Here is a 22,898-nt window from a genome sequence, read left to right as displayed (position 1 = left end):
CTCAGACAAAGGAAAAGCGGTTGAATTTTTCGAAAATTCACTTGGCCCGGGACGGGGGACGGGCCCATGATGCTCTGACAACGAAGCTTCGCGCAGAGGCTTTCTGTTATAGAAGGGGTGTTGACCAGTTCAACACATGGACTTACTCAGGGGCCTCAAGAGAAGAGGAGCCTCCGAAAAATAAGAAGTAGTTGAATTTTCGAGGTAGGGCCTCAGAAAAATCACTTGGCCCGGGGGGCCCATGATGCTCTTAAGACGGCTCTGGTGTTCACTGGGGGGGGGGGGGGGGGAGGAACAAGTGTGTTATAGCACATGGTGGAGAATTTGAGGAATGAGTGGTCAAGAAAATTAGACTAGAATGAGAGAAGGATGACAAAATTCGTGTAAGCCACAGGCGGCAAAAACGTAATTGCGCCTCTGGGGGTGTAGGCACCCCCAACTGGGAACCGCTGAAGTCGACATCTAACCGTATTTTGTGTAATAGCTTTCAAAGAAAAGCGTCAAGTCATTTGTCAATGGTTCGTTTTCTATGTATAAAATAAAAGCGGGAAATCTGTCGCACATGTAAACATTAGGGGATGGTACATAGATGAACGGATGATAGAGAACGAATGAAGAGAGAAGGGGGGGGGGAGGGAAAAGAGCAGACGAGCATGGTGGTGAGATGCCACCGATGACGTAGCGCACAATATTTGCGTAGCGCGCATGCGATCAGCGGCCAGCAGAAAACAGCGAGGCTTAATAACGCACTCTACACCAAAAGACAGGAGAGCAACGAAAACAAACAACAGACGAGAGAAAGAGAGACACCACACAACTGCTGCCTGCCTGCTGCTGCTGTGGAAAATTTCGTCGTCGTCGTCTTCTTCGAGTGTTACCTTCGCTCTTTCTTTTTTTTTTTTGTTTTTTTTCTGGAGAGACTTGTCAAGGGACGAGCGTGTGTGTGAGTGTTGTGTGTGTTCCGTGCGCGCGGGGGATTTTTTCTTTTTTATACGTTATTTGTTTTGATTTTCGTGGATGCTGCCGTAAGCCTTCGTAAAGGGGGAAAATACAAAATAATAATAGTGGTAAAATAAAAAAAAAGAGATCTGAGAAACACAAACAAAATAAGCTAAAGAATAATAAGGAGTTCATCCAGGGAATATGAAGCGGCGAAATGCCGAATGTGGAAAAATCAGAAGGCCTGTGAAAAGAACTAAAATAGCTGAAGGCATATATGGAAGGTAAGCGCTTTTTTTTTCTCTCTCTCTCTTTTGTTTTCTTTCACGAAGTGATGGCGGTAGGCTTAGCGGAATGGCCGCTGCTGAGATCTCGCTCCCGTCGAAGCCAACCACGATCACATATGCTCCATATAACTGACAGGTTCGAGGCTGCTGTTGGATATTATTTTGAACGCGTTCGCAAATTCCGTGAATTGATTTTTCGACGATTGGTAGATGTGAACACGCGGCGTTAACATCCTTCGTAAATCCCAAGAAAGCGGAACTGTATTCCCTTCCCCCCTCCTCCCCCCGCCCCGTAAGATTCCCGGCACACAATGTGACAATCGTCATGTCATTTCTCACGCTGATAAACAAACTTTTTTCTGTTATCATTTACATTGTTAATTTTCATTTATTTCGGATACCTTGAAATATGCTCATTCCTCGAAGGGGGATCATAACACTCATCAACGCTGTAGATCATATATGCTCAACCTATGGCCTTCCTGCCAAATGTGGCCCTGGTCATACGATGCGGCCCGCGACCTCAAACCTTATAACTGAACTAAGTGGTGCATTTACAGATCACTTAAAGGACCCACAGCATGTTCACAGATCACTTGAGTGACCCTTGCACATTTGCAGAGTACTTAAGATGCCACCCTGCACATCTGCATACAGATCACATAAGGGAGCCGCAACATATTCACTGTTGTCACAGTGGTGGTTGGCTGAAGTTGGTTTTCTGTGGTTCACAACTTCGAGGGGCAAATCTCCTTGTTTAAAAAGTCTCTCTGCAGAGAGAGCAACAGGCCTGCAATAGTACATATATTCGATCATTACACTTCACCCATAGTTGAAAAAACTAATGGCAGATGATGACACTACACACAACAAGCAGTGCACAGAAACAGACCTTTGTCAGGTTCATAACAAGTACATGCACATTCCAACATGTACCAATTTATTCATTAGAAGTTCTGCAGAGGAATGTGGTAGGTTTATGTGTGGTTTACTAGCACAGATAACTTGAGTGAGCTCTGGTGCAGTTCCATATTATTCACACAGCTCGCAGCACATTTACAGATAATTTAAGTGATCTGTGGTACAATTACAGATCACTTAGTGGCCCACAGCATATTCACACATCATTTAGGTGACCCATGGCACATTTGTATTGCAGTCCCGCATCACTTCCGTTACTCACAGCACAGTCGCAGATCACAAGTGTAAGTGTCCCACAGCACATTTACTGATCACCGAAGTAACCTGTTGCACATTTCCAGATCACTTATGATTCATGGCACAATTACAGATCACAGGGACCCACAGCATATTCACAGATCACTTGAGTGGCCGTGACATGTTTGTGAACCAATGAAATTGCCCGCACTCTTCTTAAGGTTGAGCACCCTTGCTGTATATTAAATGATCAAATATACAAATCAAAGATCTATTTAAACCTCAACAGACTTTCATTCAAATGGCTAGGCCCTTCTAATTCATGCGTGGGAAATTTTCACTAGAAATCTGTTGTTTAGTTTGTACTCGGGTCCCGATTTTGACTTGAAAGGGGCCAGGCATCATAGAAGTCCCCATGATTAGGGTCAAGGAATGTTTTGTTGCTTCCTGTGGCCAGGACGGTTTTTATTTTTTGTTTTTGCATACTATGAATTCACTAGAGGGGCATGTCAAAGATTCCAGACGAGGGCTCGGCTGCAGGATATGGGAGGCAGGGTTAACAAACACAATTTTTAATTTGGGTCACCAAGAATCAAATCCTCTTTGGCCCATGCAGGAACCAGAGCCCAGAAAATGCATAATGTTGAAGTTGGTTTTCTGCGGCTTTGCAACTTGGAGGTGCAAATTTGAGCCGATATCCCATTTGTGGAAAAGTCACTCTGCAGAGAGCAGGCAGACCTTTTCAACATGAAACTTCCAAAACACAAAAATTCAAGCATTCACCATCTTCACTTCAAAATACTAAAGTGGGAATGGCCACACTAACAAAAATGACACCATAATATAGGCAGCTTACACCATAAATGTACAAGGCCTACACATGCACATAACACGTTCCTGCATTTAAACAATTCTTTAGAAATTCTGCAGGGGACTGCATATTAGATGCATGTACAGTTAAGTAGTAGTTTATGCATGATCTTGATTTCAAATTACAGTAAAACCTGTCTATAATGATACTGATACTCCCCTCTCTCTAGGAAAAATATTGTTATAAACAAGTTATCGTTGTAGACACTTTCAGTGTTTGGCACTAATTCCTATTGAATAGGAATTCCGCCTGGAAATTATCATTATAGACAGGTTTATCGTTATAGACAAGTTTCACTGTATCTGTTTTGAAAAGGATCTTCAAATGATAGGACAATCATAGTTTGATCAAATTGTGATCTTATTTTGTCTCAAGCTTATTTGGAGAAAGAAAAGTTTTTCATCAAAAAAGAATGTTTCGCTTTGAGCAGCTGTTAAACTATAAAGTTTTTTAAAAATACACTGAATTGCCTATATCTATAATGTTACTCAAGGAACTGGAGAAACATGATTATAAAGAAGTTATTGTTATAAATGGAATTAGGCCTATTAACGCAAAAAAGTGTATCAAGACCAAAGAGAGACAATTGGGAAAAGTGCCCAAAATCTGTCCCCTGCCTTATAAATTTGTCCCTTTCCTTTATCACATTCCATAGGCAGGGCTGGACGAATCCCAGGCTCTAGGCCTCCATGGCAACAAAAAATTGGTATTGCTGCCTAAAATTTTCTTTGTGTTGTTATTAAGTTGCAGGCAGAGAGAAGCACAAAATGTTTGGAATTTATAGCAGCAAATATGGGGAGCAATGCCTGTCTCCCCATATTTCTGCCCATGCTTTTAACACGGGGAGGAGATAGTATGTCTCGGGCCGGGATTTCACTATAAAGGTTTTTTAAAAGTTCTTTTATAAAATTTGAAAAATTCAACAAATAAGATTATTGGTTGCATTTTCTCGAATGTAACCTATGAGCTTTATTGGTTGGATTTTTCAAGTTTTACAAAAGGAATTTTATCAAACTTTTATATTATAATCCCAGCCTCAGAAAAGTTCAGAAAACATTATTTTGAACCTTTTTATTCTTTAGCGAAAACTTTTGGCTTTTAAGAAATTTGGCTGGCACCTAAATTTTGATTTGTAGAGCCCTGTTACATAGGATATTCACTGTATTAAAGGTTTTTAGTTGAAATGAATGATTTGTAATTATTAGGGCTCAAATTTTTATGCCCTAAAGGTGAAACGTCATTGCTGATAGGTTAAAAAACTTGAATTTACCGATCAGCAACAATGTTTCATCTTTAGGGGCATAAAAATCGAACAAGCACTAGTAATTACCGTTTTGCTTCAGTAATGCAAGATTTTTAAATCAATGTGGTTAAAAAGCATTGCTCAAGCTTGTATGATAAGTCATAATGTTCACCTGACCTGCTCCTGGGGGCATACAGGGTAAGCTTGTATGACATAACACGAACGTGACCATCTATAGACAGGGTTGTCTTAACCTGTAACGCCCAATGTTCCCGATTCGGAACATTTTTTTATTAATTTGGAAAAAAAATGTTTTTCTACATGAATGCACTTGATTTTTTTTCCTGAATACATGAGATTCCAAACTTAATTTACAAAACAGAGATTTCATTCATTTGAGCACTTTTGCCATAAATTTAATTTTTTTTTAAATTGCCTATTTTTAAGGAAGAATAAAATTTAATTTTTTTGTTTTGATTTTAATGTTGACATGGACAAGTCCAGAAAACATCAAGAAATTTTTTTTCATGAATTTTATGGTTAACATCTCTAAACCATAGTGTCCCAAACTTTTTGTTCCATCACCCCCTTCTTCAGAATTTTTTTTTCTCTCATGCCCCCCCCCCCCACACTCAAACCCATAAAATCCTATGTTATATTTGTAGCTTCTATTGGTCCCCCCCTTCCCCCGGACCATTCCATCTCCCACTTTGGGTAACACTGCTCTGAACTAAAGGATTATAGAAGAGCAAATATCAAAGAAATTCAGAAAATCAATTCAAATCTTAATTCGGCCGTTAAAAGGTTAAGAGCATCATGGTCCCCCGGGCCAGGTGAATTTTCGGAGGTCCCTACTTGACAAATTCTCAAAAATTTCAATCGGTTTTCAGTTTTGTGAGGGGGCATGATGATGGCAATTCATTACATTAGATCAGTTGGCTCCATCATCTATGCTGGGGGAGGGTCAATGTCTCGCGTATCTCTGTTCAGGGCCCTGTGTCTAGTAGCAGGTGGCCCTGCTAGACAAACAGCTATTAACTCACATCCATAAATGGCTATAAAGTATGGGCAACAATGATGTTTTGGTTCTTTTTCGAAGTGATAATTGATTGTGTGTGCATGTAAGAGAGTGAGAGGAGAGGCTGATTCATAGCTTCTCTCCTTATAAGCTATTCACATTTTGAAGATTATGACACTCTCAGCTATTCATATGAAGGTTTTTAACAATTGCACAACTGGCTAATGCAAAGATGAATTCAGAATGGAAGGAAAATTCAGTTGCTTCCATTAGAAAGAAAAATGTTTACAACATGGCTGTTTTTTGACAAATCTTAAAAATATTTAGGTACCAGAGAAATTTCTTAGGAGCCAATCATGATTTCTCCTCATAAAAACAGTCCTATTAATATGTTTTTCACTTTTCCGGGACTCGTGCAATGAAATTAAACAGTTTTGTCATCCTCCCAATTTAGCAATTACATGTAAATTAAAAAATTTTAGGTGCCAATATTAGTTTCCCAGTTGCATTAGGAACCTGGCACTCATCAAGCCCTAATTTACAAGGTGCATTTACAGCTTTGTAGTAGTAGCTTTTATGTTCCGAGTTTCCCCCACAGAGAGCCAAGCCAGCAAAACTTCAATGTGATATTTACATAAACATTAAAATTCAAGCCTTTTTCTTCTTTTATTTTTAACATAAAACAAATGACAGCATTTTCTAAACATAAAATGCTCATGACTCTGATGTGGTAAATTTTGTGAGGCCACACGCAATATTTACGACATATATGAGAGACACCATAGCCATACATGCCATGTTTATGACATATATGAGACACCGTAGCCATTCATGCCATATTTACGACATATATGAGACACCATAGCCATACATGCCATATTTACAACATATATATATATACACACACACACACACACACAAGACATTCTGGCATGCATGCACTGATTCTTAATTATCCAAAAAAAAATGTTTGTGATGGGCATGTGCAGTTTGGTAGTAGTAGTGTTTATGATCCCATGACTTTTCATATGAACTTATTATTGATGCCTGTGTGATATCAATTTCCAAGTTGAGGTACATTACTAGCAAAAAAATGACATTTTTACCATGTGTAGAGCCAAATATATATTTTTTAAACAATAAATTTATCTTAATTGACTTAGTGTGTTTGCATTTAAATTGATGAGATTTGACACACTTACAAAATACAGGATGTTTATTGTTAAATTTCCTTTACTCTGAGTATTTTTTCTCAAAAACTGCTTATCTGAATACTGCCAAATTTTCAGGAAAATGAGACCATGGGAGATGGTCTCATTATCAACATGCAATAAAAAAATAGGTACATTTTCGACCACCATGTGAGAAAGTGATCCTTTTTTTATTGCATTTTCCTTTTTCTTGTGGTCCATATAATGTATATACCAAGTTTCGATGGAATATGTCCATGACGGGCGCTACATAAGTCTGAGTAGCATTAGTGTAATTATACTCTGGTGGACACATTTCATTGAAACTTGGCATGTACGTTATGTGGACCACGAGAAACAGGAAAACGTAATTAAAAAGCCTGTTAGTTGAAAATTCAGCTATTTTCTTATTGCAGAAATCTCTCTCCCATGGTCTCAATAAGATATCCTGAAAATTTGATAGTATGCGGATGAGTAGTTTTTGTGAAAAACTACTTAGTGTACGGGAACTTTAATTATATTATAATAAACACCCTGTATAATCATAACACAGTGCTGAACTTTTATTCATGTTTGTTTATGTAGACTTTTTTTCAAGATTGTTTACTTGAGACTGTGAATGTGTAGCAGCTATAACAGGGCTTAAGAAATTCCAGGTTATTGAAATTCCAATTGACCTGGTGTCTGGGATTGATATTGGCACCTAAAATTTTTCATGTGTGATTACTGGCTCTGAAAGAAAAACTACACTTGGCTCCCAAAAATATTTGATTGGTAACTTTTTTCCCAATTCGTCAAGCCTATTAGTATATTTGTATTAATCTGTGATCCTTTAACAATTGATCCTCAATTTGTTGAATGAAAACCTCAGTCCCAACTGATTTCTCAAATCATGGCTTGACCAAGGTGTAGTGAGATGGAGGGGACCAGCCCCCAAAATGTTGGAAAATGGCTGATATATATATAGGCCTATAGGAAATATAGCATGCTCAAGTCTATTGTTATGTCACTTTGATCCCCCCAAAATGTAAATTTCTGGTTATGACCCTTGACTTTACTGTATTTACTTTACTTGTGAAAATCAATTTGTCTCACAGAATGAATCATGTGATGAGTTTTAGTTACTTTATTAGGCCTATTTGTAATGATAATATAGTCAAACATTCAGAGGAAGAGATGTCACTTTCCACTTGTGATTCAGAGTGCAAAAGACTGGAAATGATGCACAAATGGGTTTTGAAAAGAAAATCCACTGGCCTCTTCAGGGAATTGAACTGCCCATTTGCACACACATTCCGGGCTAGTGTAAGTTCCAGGTAGGCCAATTAACTACAGAATATTAGTTTCAATTAGCTGGAAACATGTCTATTTTAGCATTTTGAAGAGTTGTTCTATTGAAAACTGAGTTGTGAAAAGATCACATTACTTACTCTTTTTAAAGATTCATAAGTTCTATCATTATTAGCATAATCAAATTTCAATAAGAAGGACCTTGGGCTAAATTTTTTTCAAAACACCATCTACGTTAATTAAATATCACAAATTTTCCCCTAATACTACTACTTAGCATTTGATAGTACAACCAAATTATGTTCTCTTGGGGCAGCTCAAAGATAGACTGGGACATCAGGTCATACTAATGATGACATATGTTTGAATGGCAATACTATATCATGACCCTCACATACTGCAGTAGGGCCCCTAGGCTAGGATCTTTGGCAGGCCTCTGATCAGATTTTTCAGGGGCCCCACAATTATGAATTTGTAGTGTGAAAAACCAAAAATTTACTGGTACTCCAATTTTTTTAATTGCTTATGTAAAATTTTAGATGTCGATGTCAGCAAATCCCAGAACTAAAAACTAAGTCCTGGAGCATACTGTCTATTTGTCATAATTAATAGTGCAAAACTGACAAATAACTATTGCTGTGATCAGAAATCTTTTTCAAGAAAGGTCCTAATCTAGCATTTCAAGGACAGGGATAAACTACCGTTATCACAGTGAACTTAATTAGGTGCTGCCATGTACCTGTTGTGTATCTGTCATTCTCTTACATTTTGGGGAGAGGAGGTAAAAATTCTGAAGATCCAAGGGATTTTTATATTATTGTAGATGTTTTAAACAAAACATCTTTGTAACTGCGCCACACTTGATAACTACATTTGTGATTTATCACAAGTAGTATTGATATAGTGGATATCATATTCATATATATATATATATATATATATATATATATAGGATATCAATACTACTGTATATATATATATATATATATATATATATAGGATATCAATACTACTGTATATCAATATCTATCTACTATACGTAATAGAACTAAGATGTCAATATCTCTACAGTCACAGTACAAAAGTCATGCCATAAAACTGATATTGGTTAACTGTTCCGTTAATACCATGGTTTCAGTCCAAGTTTTGAAAATTAAGAAAACTGTGTTCTCAATCAAATAGTAATGTAATGTATCTAAAATATGCCCAAAATATTTTCAGCTCATCGTCATATTGAGTATGTTTTTATTTAATTTTTTTATAGTTTTTTATTTAATTTTCTGTTACATGGTATTTTTTAATTTGTTTCAAATAGTACCTAATAATTTAAAAAAAATCATTGTTTTATTTAGCAAAACATTGTTTCTTGCTGTCCCAGCTTTAAAAAAAATCCACATTTACACCAATCAGGGTCATAACTAGAGGGGCGCAGGGGAGGAGGAACAACTGCTCTGGTCAGCAAAATTTAAGTGGTGGCAGTTTAAGATGGGAACAGAGAACACCATTACACAATTATATTTTAAAGGTGTGTGGGCAGCAAAATATATATAATGTTTGCCCCTGGTAGCAAAAATCCTAGTTACGGCCCTGCATTGAATCACATTTCATATATGTGCCATAGATGAATAAAATTGACATCACAATTAAAAAAAATATATTTTTTTTCTTCTGAAAAATTATTTTTTGTTTTGTTCATGTCTGAATATTTTGCCCATCTTAAAATTCCACTCTGTTGCGGTCATTTGGCAAATATATTTTTATACCAGAATAGATGTGGTAACACTTTTGAGCTCATTGAAAAGTTTACTTTTAATGCTTGATCCAAAAAATTTTGGATTTAACTTTCGAAAAATGAGTCAAGATTCACGTTATGTCTTTTACCAGATTCTTAATTTTTGGATGTACACTGTTACGTCATTATCATAGATAATTACGTTTTTTTCTCCCATCTACATTAAGTGATAGTAAATGGAAGTTGGCCTATAATAGAAGTTTTCATCAATCATTTGCATTTTCAATGAAAAAATAGTAATTTATAGGCTTATTTGTCCACTCTGTTACATGTTGCATAACTAGAGACTAGAGTTTTTGGAACAACAAAGTCAACGTTTATGATTTGAAGTAAAGTTTTATCAACTAAAGAGATTAGAAGATTTATTGCACTTGGAAACGTGGAATTTTTTTGTTGGCAACAGGAGAGTAAGGGCAACAACTTTCTTACTGGGTTTTTGGGCATACAGGGACTGTAGAAAAAGTTATTTTTATTTTAATAACTATACAACCTCTTGAAACATGAACATATTTGAGTACCACACGTTATTTGGATACTTTTCCTAACTGAAAGTATGCCTCTCGGATCAATGGTTCGCCAGCAAAATGCCATACACACTGTTACCTATACACCTTGTATATATTACACAAGTTCACTGACTGAAAGAGGGAACGCATAGACAAGAAAGGTAGAGCTACTGAAAGAGACAAAAGGGGTAAAGAACATCCAAAGAGGGAAAAATAAGAAAATAAGTCATAAATTTTACGATGCATTACTAGTTGAGAGTAAATAATGGGTTGACATTTTCTTAATTAGGATATAAAATTATAGAAATAAGCGTTGAAAAAAAAAATTGATTCTGTAATTTTAAAATAAGATATATAATTGTTAAATTTGATTGTCAGTATAATGGCAATAAAAATCTTTCAATTACCAGTTTTTCAACATTAATTAATATAATAAATTGCATAATTAAAATTCAATATCAATCATTTGAAATTACCAGTAATTTTATTTTCAATTAGAAACACTAATTTTATTTATAATTGTGATGAATTTTAAGAATTCAGCTGCGAAATATTTGGTGTTCTGTTAAATCGCTATTCGTCCCATCCCTAGTTTGAAGGCTCTATACCCCCCACAATCCCCCTCTGGATTACCAATGTGAGAGGTATAAACGAGATATGCCAACATCAGTTTACTATTCAGAAGAAACAAAAAACCTTTTGAAGTAAAAGAGAAAAATCATCCTAATGATACAGCTGAGTCAGTCCAGTGTCCACTTTGACTAGATTTTAAAAATTTTACCAGAGCCAAAATTGAAACAATGGGTGAGGGGGGGGGGGTGTTTTTTAAATTTCCTCAGCATGGATGTTTTTCACCCATCATGAAGGAGTCTCTGGAACCCTCATCACATTGCGTATATAATAGTTAAGAAAATAAAAGTGTATTTGTATAACTTATTTAGATTATTTGAGATGGCTTACTTTCAGGTAAACATTTCTGTCCACTCTGTTACGTGCATTTTTGCAGTTCATAAAAGGCAAAAAAAAAATTGAACACTTCAAACTAAGATGCTAACTTATAAATCTATATATATAAAATTCATTTTCTGTCTGTCTCTGTGTGTGTATGTATGTTCTCTATACAAATCTACAATTTTAGATCGATCGTCGCCAAATTTTGCAAATATACCAAATGAGACCCGACTTAAACGATAGGCTACTTTAAAATTTCGTCAGAGTAGGGCAAATGCACAAAAAACTGTCGGGCAACAATAGTTTTTGGATCTCAACAATCACTTTCCGAACGTTTACTTTGGTTACCTAGGTTCCCTAGCAATGCGTTTCAGACATGCATATGCCTTTATAATGGTTTGTCACTTCTTTAATCTGGTTAGTATATGTAATAGTTTATGCCTTTATAATGGTTTGCCAATACTTTCAATACTACACAATACTACTATTCAATACAATTACATTTCAATACTCTCAATAATGAGGCTTTTTGAATAGATGCATAATCATCATCAGCATCGCTTTGAGGGTCAGGAAAAGGGTGACTCATAGAAATCACTGTTAAAATTGCCGATTTTACTGTAGAAATGCTGAAATTTGGTGGGGTTTTCCACCACATCAATAATTTTAGAAATTGTATTGAATTCTCGATTTTTGAAATATTGAGTTCACGTAGAGATATACGAAGCCCATATAAAATAATTAGCCGGAACTCTACTTTCGAGTTGGATATCCATGCAATAAAATTGATTTCAAATTTTTATATCTTCTCAGGCATGAAAATTAATGTCTGAGTATTGTTCTTTTAATATTGAACTGCATAAATCCATGTAGGTTAGGATATTTTAAAATTAATTATGGGCCCGTAAAAAGTACATCGAAAAAATTCCACAGCTTTAATTATGCATTTTTTGAAGCAGAAACAGGCAGAGATGGATAACTTGAAGTTCAGGGGGAGGGAGAATCGAAATACCTAACATCCGTTAAAAAAGGAAAAAAGTATATATTCATTTCTATGTTTCTTTAAATCTAGATTTGTTTATTTCATGAAGTCGCGCAGGAAGTCGCCATATTGGTTAACTTAGACACTGTTTGCATGTCACTCAAAGAAAGAGGGAGATATCACGTGTTCCTAACAGCCTCATTGAAGAAAACCCGGGCAGCGCCGGGTATTATAGCTAGTTACTTATATTTAGCTACTTAAAATCCAAACTTATATGTAAAGAATAAATTATGAAGAACCATATAAAAAAAACCAGAAAAAAAGGTTTAAAAAAAATTTAAAACTGCCTTTTTTTCCAGCATATGTGTAAGGAATAAGTTGATTTCATTATTTTAAGGGTAAAAACAACCGAAATAATATTTTTTTTTTACTACAATATTTTTTGTAACAGAATGGACAAAATACATGACTTTTAGCCATAAAACTTAAAAAATAAAATATTGTTACAAAATAAAAGTGAAAATATTTATGAAATTTTAAACTTCAAGTGTTTGGGTATAACTTGAGTTCAATTTTATTTTGACAGTTCAACTTTGAATTCTTTTCAAAAATGTGGAATGTTGGCCTATATTTTTTGGCAATGACCTACACATGTAGACGATGTTTTTTTCTACTCTTGAAAAAGTTCATTATTTTGTGAGATCATCACATTTGATTTTGTACTTTTGGATCTTTACACAAATAGAGGTCTCTAAATTTATTTTGTATTTTTGTATATGAAAGCATAATTTATTTCTAAAACCAAGCTACTATTTACATAAATACAAATTTTTTGTCTAAGAATCTTTTTTTTGCCATATTGAGAATCTTGAGAGAGGAAAGAATAGACTCACAAAACTATAGTTTCGATACATTTCGTATTATGTTTGTCAAAATATAATTTTTGTTTTATTTTGAGAGTGAAGTGTGTTCACGTAGGAAAAGTTCCCCTGCTCCTCTACCAAAGCTTTATTGTTCTTGTTTTTTAGCAAAATTTACTCTTGAAATGAGTAAATATTGCTGAAATTCTAATTGGAAATATATCTTCCCCGAAAGGAGGAAAAAAAACTTGGTACAATTTTTTTTTATTGGCGATATGGACGGAAGATGTATGTTGTTTTTACATGGAAAAAATTGAAGAAATTAAAATTTTACGTTGACATTTTTAAAAATGGCGTTGATTTTAGTGGAAATTTAGTCTTGTTTTTTGAATGTTAATTTTGCGAAACAAGAACTCGACATTGCAAACGCTTCGGATTATTTCCTCTTCTCCCCCTCAAAATGTAATCTCAGTACGATCGAGAGACGCGAATGTATTGTGTGTATTCATTAGCGTCGTCTCCGAGATGTTTTCGCGTTTTACCTGCTTGAACGGCGATGAGAGCGATTTTAAACCAAGGGAAAAGATGGCGGAATGATTTGTGTGTTTCACATGCTCGAAAGTGAGGGGTAGGTTAAGAAACTATCGACCGTCACTCGTTGCTGCCCTGGCAGTATCCTTCACTCCTGTTCTAGCCCCGCTCTCTCTACCTTTGCCCGGACTGTTTCCACAGCACGAGCGGTGGATGTTTAGCTATCAAGAAAGGTCTTTTGCCAGATGATGATCTCGTTATGAAGCCAGTTCGTTGTCAAGCCCCAGAACTGTCTTCGGATGTCGATGTCGGATTCGCGTGTGAAACCCAGCCCAAGTTCCGAAATTAAAATACATAAATGAAGAAATAAAACTGGAAATGTCAGAGGAACTTTATTCCGGTTGTCAAAATTTATTTTTTTGAAGAGGATCAGTAATTGGATCTCTAAAAGAACTGTGCAGCGATATACTGGGAAATTCAAAATGAATATAAAAAGAAAAAATTTCCTGTGATTGCTGTAATTTATTTATTTCACACGCATCACCGTAACACGAAATTTGTCTCCACATTTCGTTTGGCAACGCTATTCTTACCACGGGTACTACTTGGCCGTAAATGCACATCGTACACACACATTCCTCTGCAGAATTACTAACGAATCGGTACATGCCAGAATGTGCGTTCTGAGTGTGTATTGCACTAACGTATTTATGTTGTTAGAGTTGCGCTTGATTCGTATTCTTGCTGCTGCCATCCATACTTTGAATCGAAGATGGTAAATGATTAAATTTTCGTGTTTTGAAAGTATCATTTTGAAGGTCTGTCCGCTCTCTGCGGCGAGACTTCTTCAAATAGGAGACCGGCTCGCATTCGCTCCTCGAAGTTGGAAAACTGCAGAAAACCAGCTTTAGCCAACATTTGGAAACACTGAAAAAAGCCGTCATTTCCGAAACGTTCACTAGAAGCGCTTTTATCAAAATAAAAAGCATACGAAATAAAAAGCTTACGAAATCCTAGATTATTCAAAAACTTGCTTTTTGATTTTTTTCAAATATTAATTTGGGAGTATATGAAAAAGGTCACCCCCTCCCCAACACAGGAATAATTAAAGCAGTGGATAGGTGATGCGATCGACTCAATTGCCTGATCAATCTGTTATTTCAAGGAGCTCCAGATTGACTATGCTCCGCTCGCGTGGCATGGTGGTAAGATGCTCGTCTACCACCATAAAGGTTGCCGCCACGGTTCCAGGGTCATACCTTGGGAAGAATATAAATATTTTCCTAACGAGCTCGAGGCGGCCACCGATAGATGGTGCTTTCGTTTCCAACCCAACTCATTAATGGCAGTAAATTTAAATATAGCGATATGGCCAGATTTGGTGTTTGGTGAAGTAGATTGGCTATGCTGGCACGGAGGTAGCAAAAATTACCAGCATTTTGTTTGAGTGAACATCTAAGGCCGCGGTTCTCAACCTTTCTTGACTCGCGGAGCCCTTTCTGGCATATAATTTCTATGGAAGAGCCCCGTAGGCCTATTTTTCATTCATTTATCAAAGTTAATGATTTATTATTATTCAAAAATACTTATTATTTTTTCCAAATTTACAGTTTTTTGTATTTTTCTTAAGCTGTCGCGGAGCCCCTGGGGAATTCACATGGAGCAACAAGGGCTCCGCGGAGCACCGGTTGAGAACCACTGATCTAAGGCAATGTTTCTCAAAGTGTGCGTTGTGGTGAGGTGGAGATCGATGAACCATGAATCAGGCAATGGAGTCGCAAGTGACAAAAGTTAGAGAACCACTGGTCTAAGGAGAGGGAAGCTTTTTTTTTTGTGTTGCCAAATGGAACTTGGGAAGTTAACCTTTCACATGATGTTGAAATGTATGAGATAAATTAATGACAGCAGTCACAGTAATAGTTTTATTCAGGGCCGTAGCGTGCATTCTCGGAGCCCATGGGTTCCGAGAATGCACTTTTTCATGAGCCCTCTTGAAAGGGTTATTATTATACAAAATAAGTGTAAATTTTTCGTGGTGGGGGGGGGGGGCCCTCGCACATTTGGCTCGAAGTCCTGGTTGGCCTAGCCTAGTTACGGGCCTGGTTTTATTTATTTTGCACCATTAATTTTGATTTATTATTATAACTGATCGCCAAAAGGAAGTACTGCATTTGTTTTCGTTTTTTTTTTCAATGTGACCATCCAGTAAATAACAGAAATTTTTTTTTGATTGATTTATCTGGTATGATGTGCATCCCCCGAATAAAATGTCCGCGTGAGAAAAAATGGAAAGTTTGCGCTAGAAAAAGCATTTGGATCGACATGTATGGAAAATAGATAGACTAATAAAACGTGACCTGTTTCGGTACGACGTATATGCAGAAATTATACCTAAGGAATGATATGGTTCCACGTTTATCATAAATACAAATGCAACATGGTAATTTTGAAGAAATGACAGATAAAATAAGGGGAATATTGATTTTTCTAATAAAAATAAATTATGATTTGTGGTGCGAACATCTTAAGAAGTAGACTATTTTTTTGACCGGCAAAACGCATTTCGCAAGATTTAGGGCAAGACACCCACAAATGTGAGACTTTTTCCTTCTTATTTTTGTTTTTCCCGCTCACTTTCGGTGACCGAGTTATCCGCACGACCGAATGGTTAAAAGAAGGTTAAAGTGAATGCCGAGGCGGCATCGGTCATACTCAGTCGTGTATCACGGACACAAGTTGGGGTCACGTTCGATGATGCAGTTACGTCCTTAAACGGACAGAACGTAAACGCTTCAAACGGAAGGTTGGGAAAGGCGAAAAAAAAAAGAATCCATGTTGTGTCGCTGCATTATCTGAATTCTATCGCCGCCTTGCGATAGTTTTGAAATCGGGGTACTCGAAATAGAGTGGTGAGATTTCCGCTAAAAAACATATCAGTGTTGCTGAGAAGACATAAATAATGATGTTTTCACTTATAAAAGAAGCACTTCAAAACGTAAATAGGCGCACAACCCAATATCTCCAGCTTGCCGCGACGCCCCTGACAAAGGTTGGACGCCCCTAGGAGCCGTGACGCACATTTTTTGAAACACTACGTATGATATACCGAGATGAAGAAAACCAAACGATGCCCACGCCGATTAAACATTGTAAATTTGTGAAATTTATTTTAACGTTAACACATGCCTCATTACCAAAATTTTTAGGCGAAATAAATCTGTTATTTAACAATAAAAAACAGCGTAGTTAATGGAACTCGGAATCGCATCCGTTCAACCCTAGGACGGAACCACAAAGGGAGCAACTGCTCCAGGTGAATCTTGAGGTTGCGCAATAAAGGGAAAAATATTCTTTACTTCAAAACATAACGCAAAAACTGCATTCTGGAACTATCGATTTTTAGATTTTTTCCCCTCGTGGCACCGATGCAATAATTAAAGTGTTTAACGAGTTAATTCGTTTGAGTACAGTCGATTAATACACTCGGTTAATTCGAAATTCAAAGTCACTGGAAAAATGTTCGAATTATCCAATTAATCTGACCTGTATCTGTAAAATGATTACAAATTGCAACTTAATCATCAACATTCACGTTGGGATTAGAATTATCAATTAGTTAAATTTTTTATCTGTTACGAAACTTTCTCAATAATTATAATTTATCTTAGCTGCTCCATTATTCCACTCTTCTGGAATCAGCATCACCGCAGAATTTCTTGACCATGTTCAAAATCTGATTTACGGAAATAGTTCATGATCATCCGTTATGAAACTGTTTCCCAAATTTTGCTTATCATTCTTATATCTTCATTTTGGCTATCAAGGAAATATACTTTCACTAATGTATAGCAATCTGAACTTTCCGATACTTCCATACTCTTAAATGTGTTTGTTGTGTTAAATGTGTCTGTTTGATGTCAAACAGATTCAAATTTTGAGTGTTTACACCTTGATCTGGAGGTTTAACTATAGCCAGCTGATCCTTATTGGTCCATCGCCTTAGGTTGAACAACAAAATTGGTATGAAGTGGTACACAGTCTCGATGCACTTCAGCTGAACAATGTGAAAATTAAATTATCAAAAAAAAGTAGGGAAAAACAGAATTTTTTCTGACTTTTATTAGTTTTTGAAGATTTTGTTGTTAACAAGTTAATCGGCTAGACTTGTTGATAGCAAGTCTGGCTTCATGTAGAACTTTTTTTTCTGAACTAAATATGCTCATGCAAAAATCATGATTTTTTCCTTCGAGTTATCCAAAAAATTAGAAAAAGTTTCGAATTAAACAAAAATTTAAACATTAAATCAGATGGTTAATTCGAACTCTTACACACTCCCCGAATTTTCTAAGTTCTACTGTATTTGTCCATTCCGTCAAACATAATAGCACTTTTTCTTTCTCTTGGAGGTTTATTTAGTATACCAAGTTTTTTGGTTCTAATTACAGCTAGGGCATGGGGCACAAGATTATTTATTTCTTGTTTCACCGATATTATTGCGATCCACCTCTTCTCATATACGCTAATTTCGGTTTAATCGTCTTCTAAAAATGCTATGTTCCTTCTTCCTCACTTATTTTAATAGAGCAACTTCTAGTCAATTTACGTTTTCAGATACGATTGTTAACTTGTTAAATTCTCCTTCGAATCATCAACAAACAAAGGTTTTCTAGTTAACAATTAGTATTTATGGAATAGTTAATGGTTATTTCTGAGTTCTTCAAATAATAATAAAACCGTTTTTTTTTGGTTTTTTTCCGTTTTTCCACAGTCACAGTTTGTTTAAAATTATATTTTTCGAAACACAAACAGCTGAGGAAAAACTTACGCTGCAGCGTAAGTTCCGAAACTATGTTTTTCCAAGAAATGTAATACCGTACACACCACATACATGTGGTACATGTATGATAAAGTATATATATAATTTAATGCTCTATATATTCACATGGGTGAATTTATTTTGAATTATTATAGGGATATTTTGCAAAGGGAATCTTCGTGACCGCCCCCTCTCTCACTTTAATAGAGCGACTCGTAGTCAATTTTCATTTTTTTTAAAGTTGAAATTTTTTTTTATATATTGCCCACGGATATTCTAAATATAAATCTCGCAGAGGCCGCGCGGTTGCCAAGAGCGCCGGTATCTTGTTTGGCGCGTGTCTGTATGCGTGTTCTTTTCTTTCGTTTAACTTATATTTAATTTTTTTTTTCACTCATCTTAACTCTGAAAATCCGTTTCGATTGCTCTTCGATTCATATCGTGTCCAGAAATTCTTAGAAAATTGTTTGAAAAAAAAAGGAAGAGATGGAGAATTTTTTTGATTGCCGAGATTATTTTTCCCGGTAATTTTTTTTTTCTATGGATCATGATTTTGCTGGACCCCATTGCTTTTTAATTTATTGGTTATGTGTGTGCGTGCGCTTGAATTTTTCCTTGTTGTACGTTTATATAGTTATACTCTCTAATTTTTGATATAAATGTGGATATTGTCTGTAAAACTATCATTTTATTTCAATAATTCATTTTTCGCCCAACATTTTTTAAGTTAGCATTTTTCAACAGTCTGGCCATTAGTCATTTCGAACCACGAGAGGTTCACTTTTTGATTCTACGTTTTTCTCCCCATTTATTTCTCATATTCTATAAATATTTTAGTCTTGCGTATAATTTTGTCGACATATATTTCTATACGCATTGTGACATCTAAGTTTTTCAACGGTGTATTTTATTGGTCATTGACATGGCTTTTGCGTTTTTTACAAGCTGTAAATTTCTCGAGAATGGGCCTTCGGGGGGGGGGGAAGGAACCGTCGTGTTCACGCATATATATATATATTTTTTTTTTAACATTTCACTTTTTCTCTGAAAAACTATCATATCTCGTTAGATATAGAACAAATGTGGAACGTTTTGTCACAATACACTCATGTCCATAAATTGAGGATAATGCCAGCTCCGGCAAATAAAGGTTCAGAAACAAAACAAACGTTACTTATTCATAAAGCCCATTTATTAAACAAAAGATAAAGAACAAAAACGATGGTGTATGTATGATACCATTCATAAAAACTACGATTTTTGCTCCCTGGAGCAATTGTAAAAAATATCTCCTTCACAAAAACTTACTATTACATGGTTGGTATGATGGTTAACACATTGTATGTCTCCCATGCGATGAAATACAGTCCGTACAACGCCTAGGCATGCTGAGTATCAAATTATCGACCTGATCTTGAGGAAGATCACTCCACTCAGCAAGCAATGCTCTCCGAAGTTCCGGTACACATGTAGGAGGTGGTTGACGGGCTGCAACTCGTCGGCTAAGCATGTCCCACACATGCTCTATCGGATTCAAGTCAGGTGAGAATGCTGGCCATTCCATACGGGTTATATCCTCAGATTCAAGGCATTCGTTTACGATGTTTGCTCGGTGAGGACGGCCGTTGTCACCCCTAAACAAACGTACATGTTGTTCCAGAATGATGTCCCGATAAATTTGGGCTTTCATGGTTCCGGTTCGAACATGCAGATCTGTTCTGGAACCCAGTATAATTCCATCCCAAACCCAAACGAGCAATGCTGTACCACCGTAACGGTGTCATTCAATGATGTTGTCTTGGTGGTAACGGGTACCTGGCGTTCTCCATATGAAAGTCCGACGTGAATCAGACTGCAAGCTAAACCTGGACTCGTCGGAAAACATCACACAAGCCCACTGTGACGATGTCCACATTGCATGTTCTCTACTCCAGGCTGATCGCTGCCGACAGTGAGTTGCCGTGAGCGGAATACATCTGACAGGCCTGCGAGCATATAGACCAATATCTCCCAAACGTCTGTACACGGTTTGCCTTTAAACTGTGGTACCCGTGGCTGCAGATAGCTGACGAGACAGGTCGGATGCTGTGCTCCGTCTGCTTCTTTTGGCAGTTACTGCCAAATACCGGTCTTCATTCGGCGTTGTAACTCGGGGGCGACCTGTTCTGTAACGTCTACTGACATTTCCGTTATCTTGGAATCGTTGCCAAAGCCTAGAGATGACACCTTGGGCAATTCCAAGTTCCTCGGATACTTCCATCTGAGTACGCCCACATTCCAGGCGGCCGATAATTCTACCACGTAAAAAACCATCCACATGCGTCCTCTGTGTCATAACTATTCGCTTATGGCACTGAGCGCCTTACAGAACTCTAGTGAACAATTTTACTTCTTTGCCACCATTCCTTATATACCCCCCTCTTACACTCTCGTCATTGTGACGTACTATCGGCATCATCTGGTGGCTTCCTGAAATTTGCATACCATTCTTGCAGATGTGTGTGATAATTCTACAGGTGAAATTTTTACTTTAGATTTCGATTTCCGTGTGATTTTGAATTATCCTTAATTTACGGACATGAGTGTATTTTTTGAAATTTTTATTTTTTGTGAAAAAATGAATTTTTTTTGTGAACAATATGAAATTTCTGACCTGAATTTTTTTTTTTTATCCTTATTTTTTTGAATTATCCTTAATTTATGGACATGAGATGAGTGTATTATGCTCTCGAACAACTTCATTATGTACCTTAAAAGTCGATGAGTTGGATGCGTTAAAAGCTCGTAGAGTAACAACGATCGGATATTTGATTTAAAATTACTGGTAATTACCAGCAACTTTACTAGTGCCGCCGATAAGTTTTCCAATTTAATAAGTATAACGTGCGTGTATTCTGAAATCGACTTTAGCGGGGAGTCTTAACTTTGCTTCTTATTGGCTTTTATGTCCTCCGTTGGCCTGAAAATAGATATTCCCACACTATTCTGTTGATGAAAGAATATAAGAGTGAATACGAATTTATATGGATCGATTTCACGCACGAGTGAATTTTTGAACAGGGTCAAACAGGACACGTCCGTTTGTGAAGCCGAACGATAAGAACATTTCGACATAAACAGTGAATTCGAGTGAGCCAGGCTGTAAAATAATGCGAAGCTAAAGAAGCAAAAAAGGGAAATAAATGTGCTTCAAATTATGTACATACTTCGATAAATTTTGCTCAACTATATAAAATGTATGTCTAGATAGCAGAGGCCCATGGAAAGATTTTAGGCAACCCTGAGCTTTTGGATGGAAAAAAAAGTTGACTCAATTACTTTTATATCATACTCAATATCAGAGCTTAACAAATAAAAAAATAAAAAAACAAATTAGGTGCCAGCCACAGTTTTTAGAAGCCAAACATAAATTTTCCCAGTGAAATGGTCTGAAGTAATCTTTCCCACCCCCCTTCCCTCCATTTTTCGAGGACAGCGTGCCAACCAACATTAAAAGGAATCTCACATACGCAAATTTCTGAAATTTCGTGATGTCCTCAGATTCCAGTTAAGTAATCACACTTAGAAAATTTTATGGGCTTCAAATAAAATTTTTAGTCTTCATGGTGATTTGCCATTCCCTGTGAGATATTATTCTGTAAAGGGGGGGGGGGTAGAGTCCATAGAAACATGGGTAAAGAACCCCCGGTATACAGGGTAACGTCAATGCAATCGTATAATAAATCGGACTTCAGTGAACTACATCACAGGAGCTTTCATTTCTTTGCTCTAGTCATACTATCGTTCAATTCGAATCGGTTTAGTAGGTAAAATTATTACCAATATCATCATTATAATTTCATTTACTCTGAAGCAACAAAAATAAATTCAAACTGCAATATTCTATTTTCCGACTCTAAGGATGACACTTATCTTCGATCTTATCGGGCTTGATGAAGGGATCACAACTTCCTGGTGTCAAACTCCCATTTTGGTAGCGGACAAGTTCCTGTTTGCAGAAATGCTGACGTTTTTGGGCTCGGCGGAACCGGAAAAAGTGATATGTGCCGCCGCGTTTATATATATATATATATGCGCGCGCGCACATTACTTTTTCATACCGGAACTTGGGGAATAGATGTTCAGGAAGTAGCCACATAATGCATTAACCTCTGCGTTTCACGCTTTTTTTCCCCCCATGTAGGAAAGTTTTGCCTGTTCAACATCGATGTGAACTCTGTCCTCTGTCTCATTGGAAATGCTGTGAAATAATATTATTGATAATTATGATGAGATTCCAATGTCATACACAAAATACAACTTCGATCATAGTAATCACTGATTTATGATTGCGTTAACTGCGTGCAGTATTGTAGTTATTGCAGTATTTGTAGTTATTAACTGCGTGTTTATTTGTAGTTATAAACTGCGTATGTTCGTGTACCATGTTTGATTGTCCAAATTATAACATAGCAAGCACATAGT

At 36.5% G+C, this 22,898-nt stretch overlaps 1 protein-coding gene across 2 annotated transcripts in view; it reads left to right on the top strand.

Moving 5' to 3' along the window:
• The first annotated feature begins 723 nt into the window (after positions 1–723).
• The window catches only part of LOC149076803 (macoilin-1), a 61,102-nt gene continuing 38,927 nt past the window's right edge, over positions 724–22,898 (top strand). The window contains exon 1 of one of the 2 annotated variants that reach the window (XM_089244485.1): positions 724–1,223. In XM_089244485.1, the coding sequence (XP_089100611.1) occupies positions 1,144–1,223 (80 nt within the window). In that variant the 5' untranslated portion in view covers positions 724–1,143. The remainder of the gene's footprint in view (positions 1,224–22,898) is intronic. The other variant, XM_089244484.1, reaches the window with a different exon arrangement.

Source organism: Pholcus phalangioides, unplaced genomic scaffold, assembly GCF_987345545.1.
Source record: "Pholcus phalangioides strain wild (caught in Gottingen) unplaced genomic scaffold, Ppha-v1.0 ptg000015l_1, whole genome shotgun sequence".
In the NCBI taxonomy this organism is placed as follows: Eukaryota; Metazoa; Arthropoda; class Arachnida; order Araneae; family Pholcidae; genus Pholcus; species Pholcus phalangioides.
This window is presented reverse-complemented; position numbering and strand designations above follow the sequence as displayed.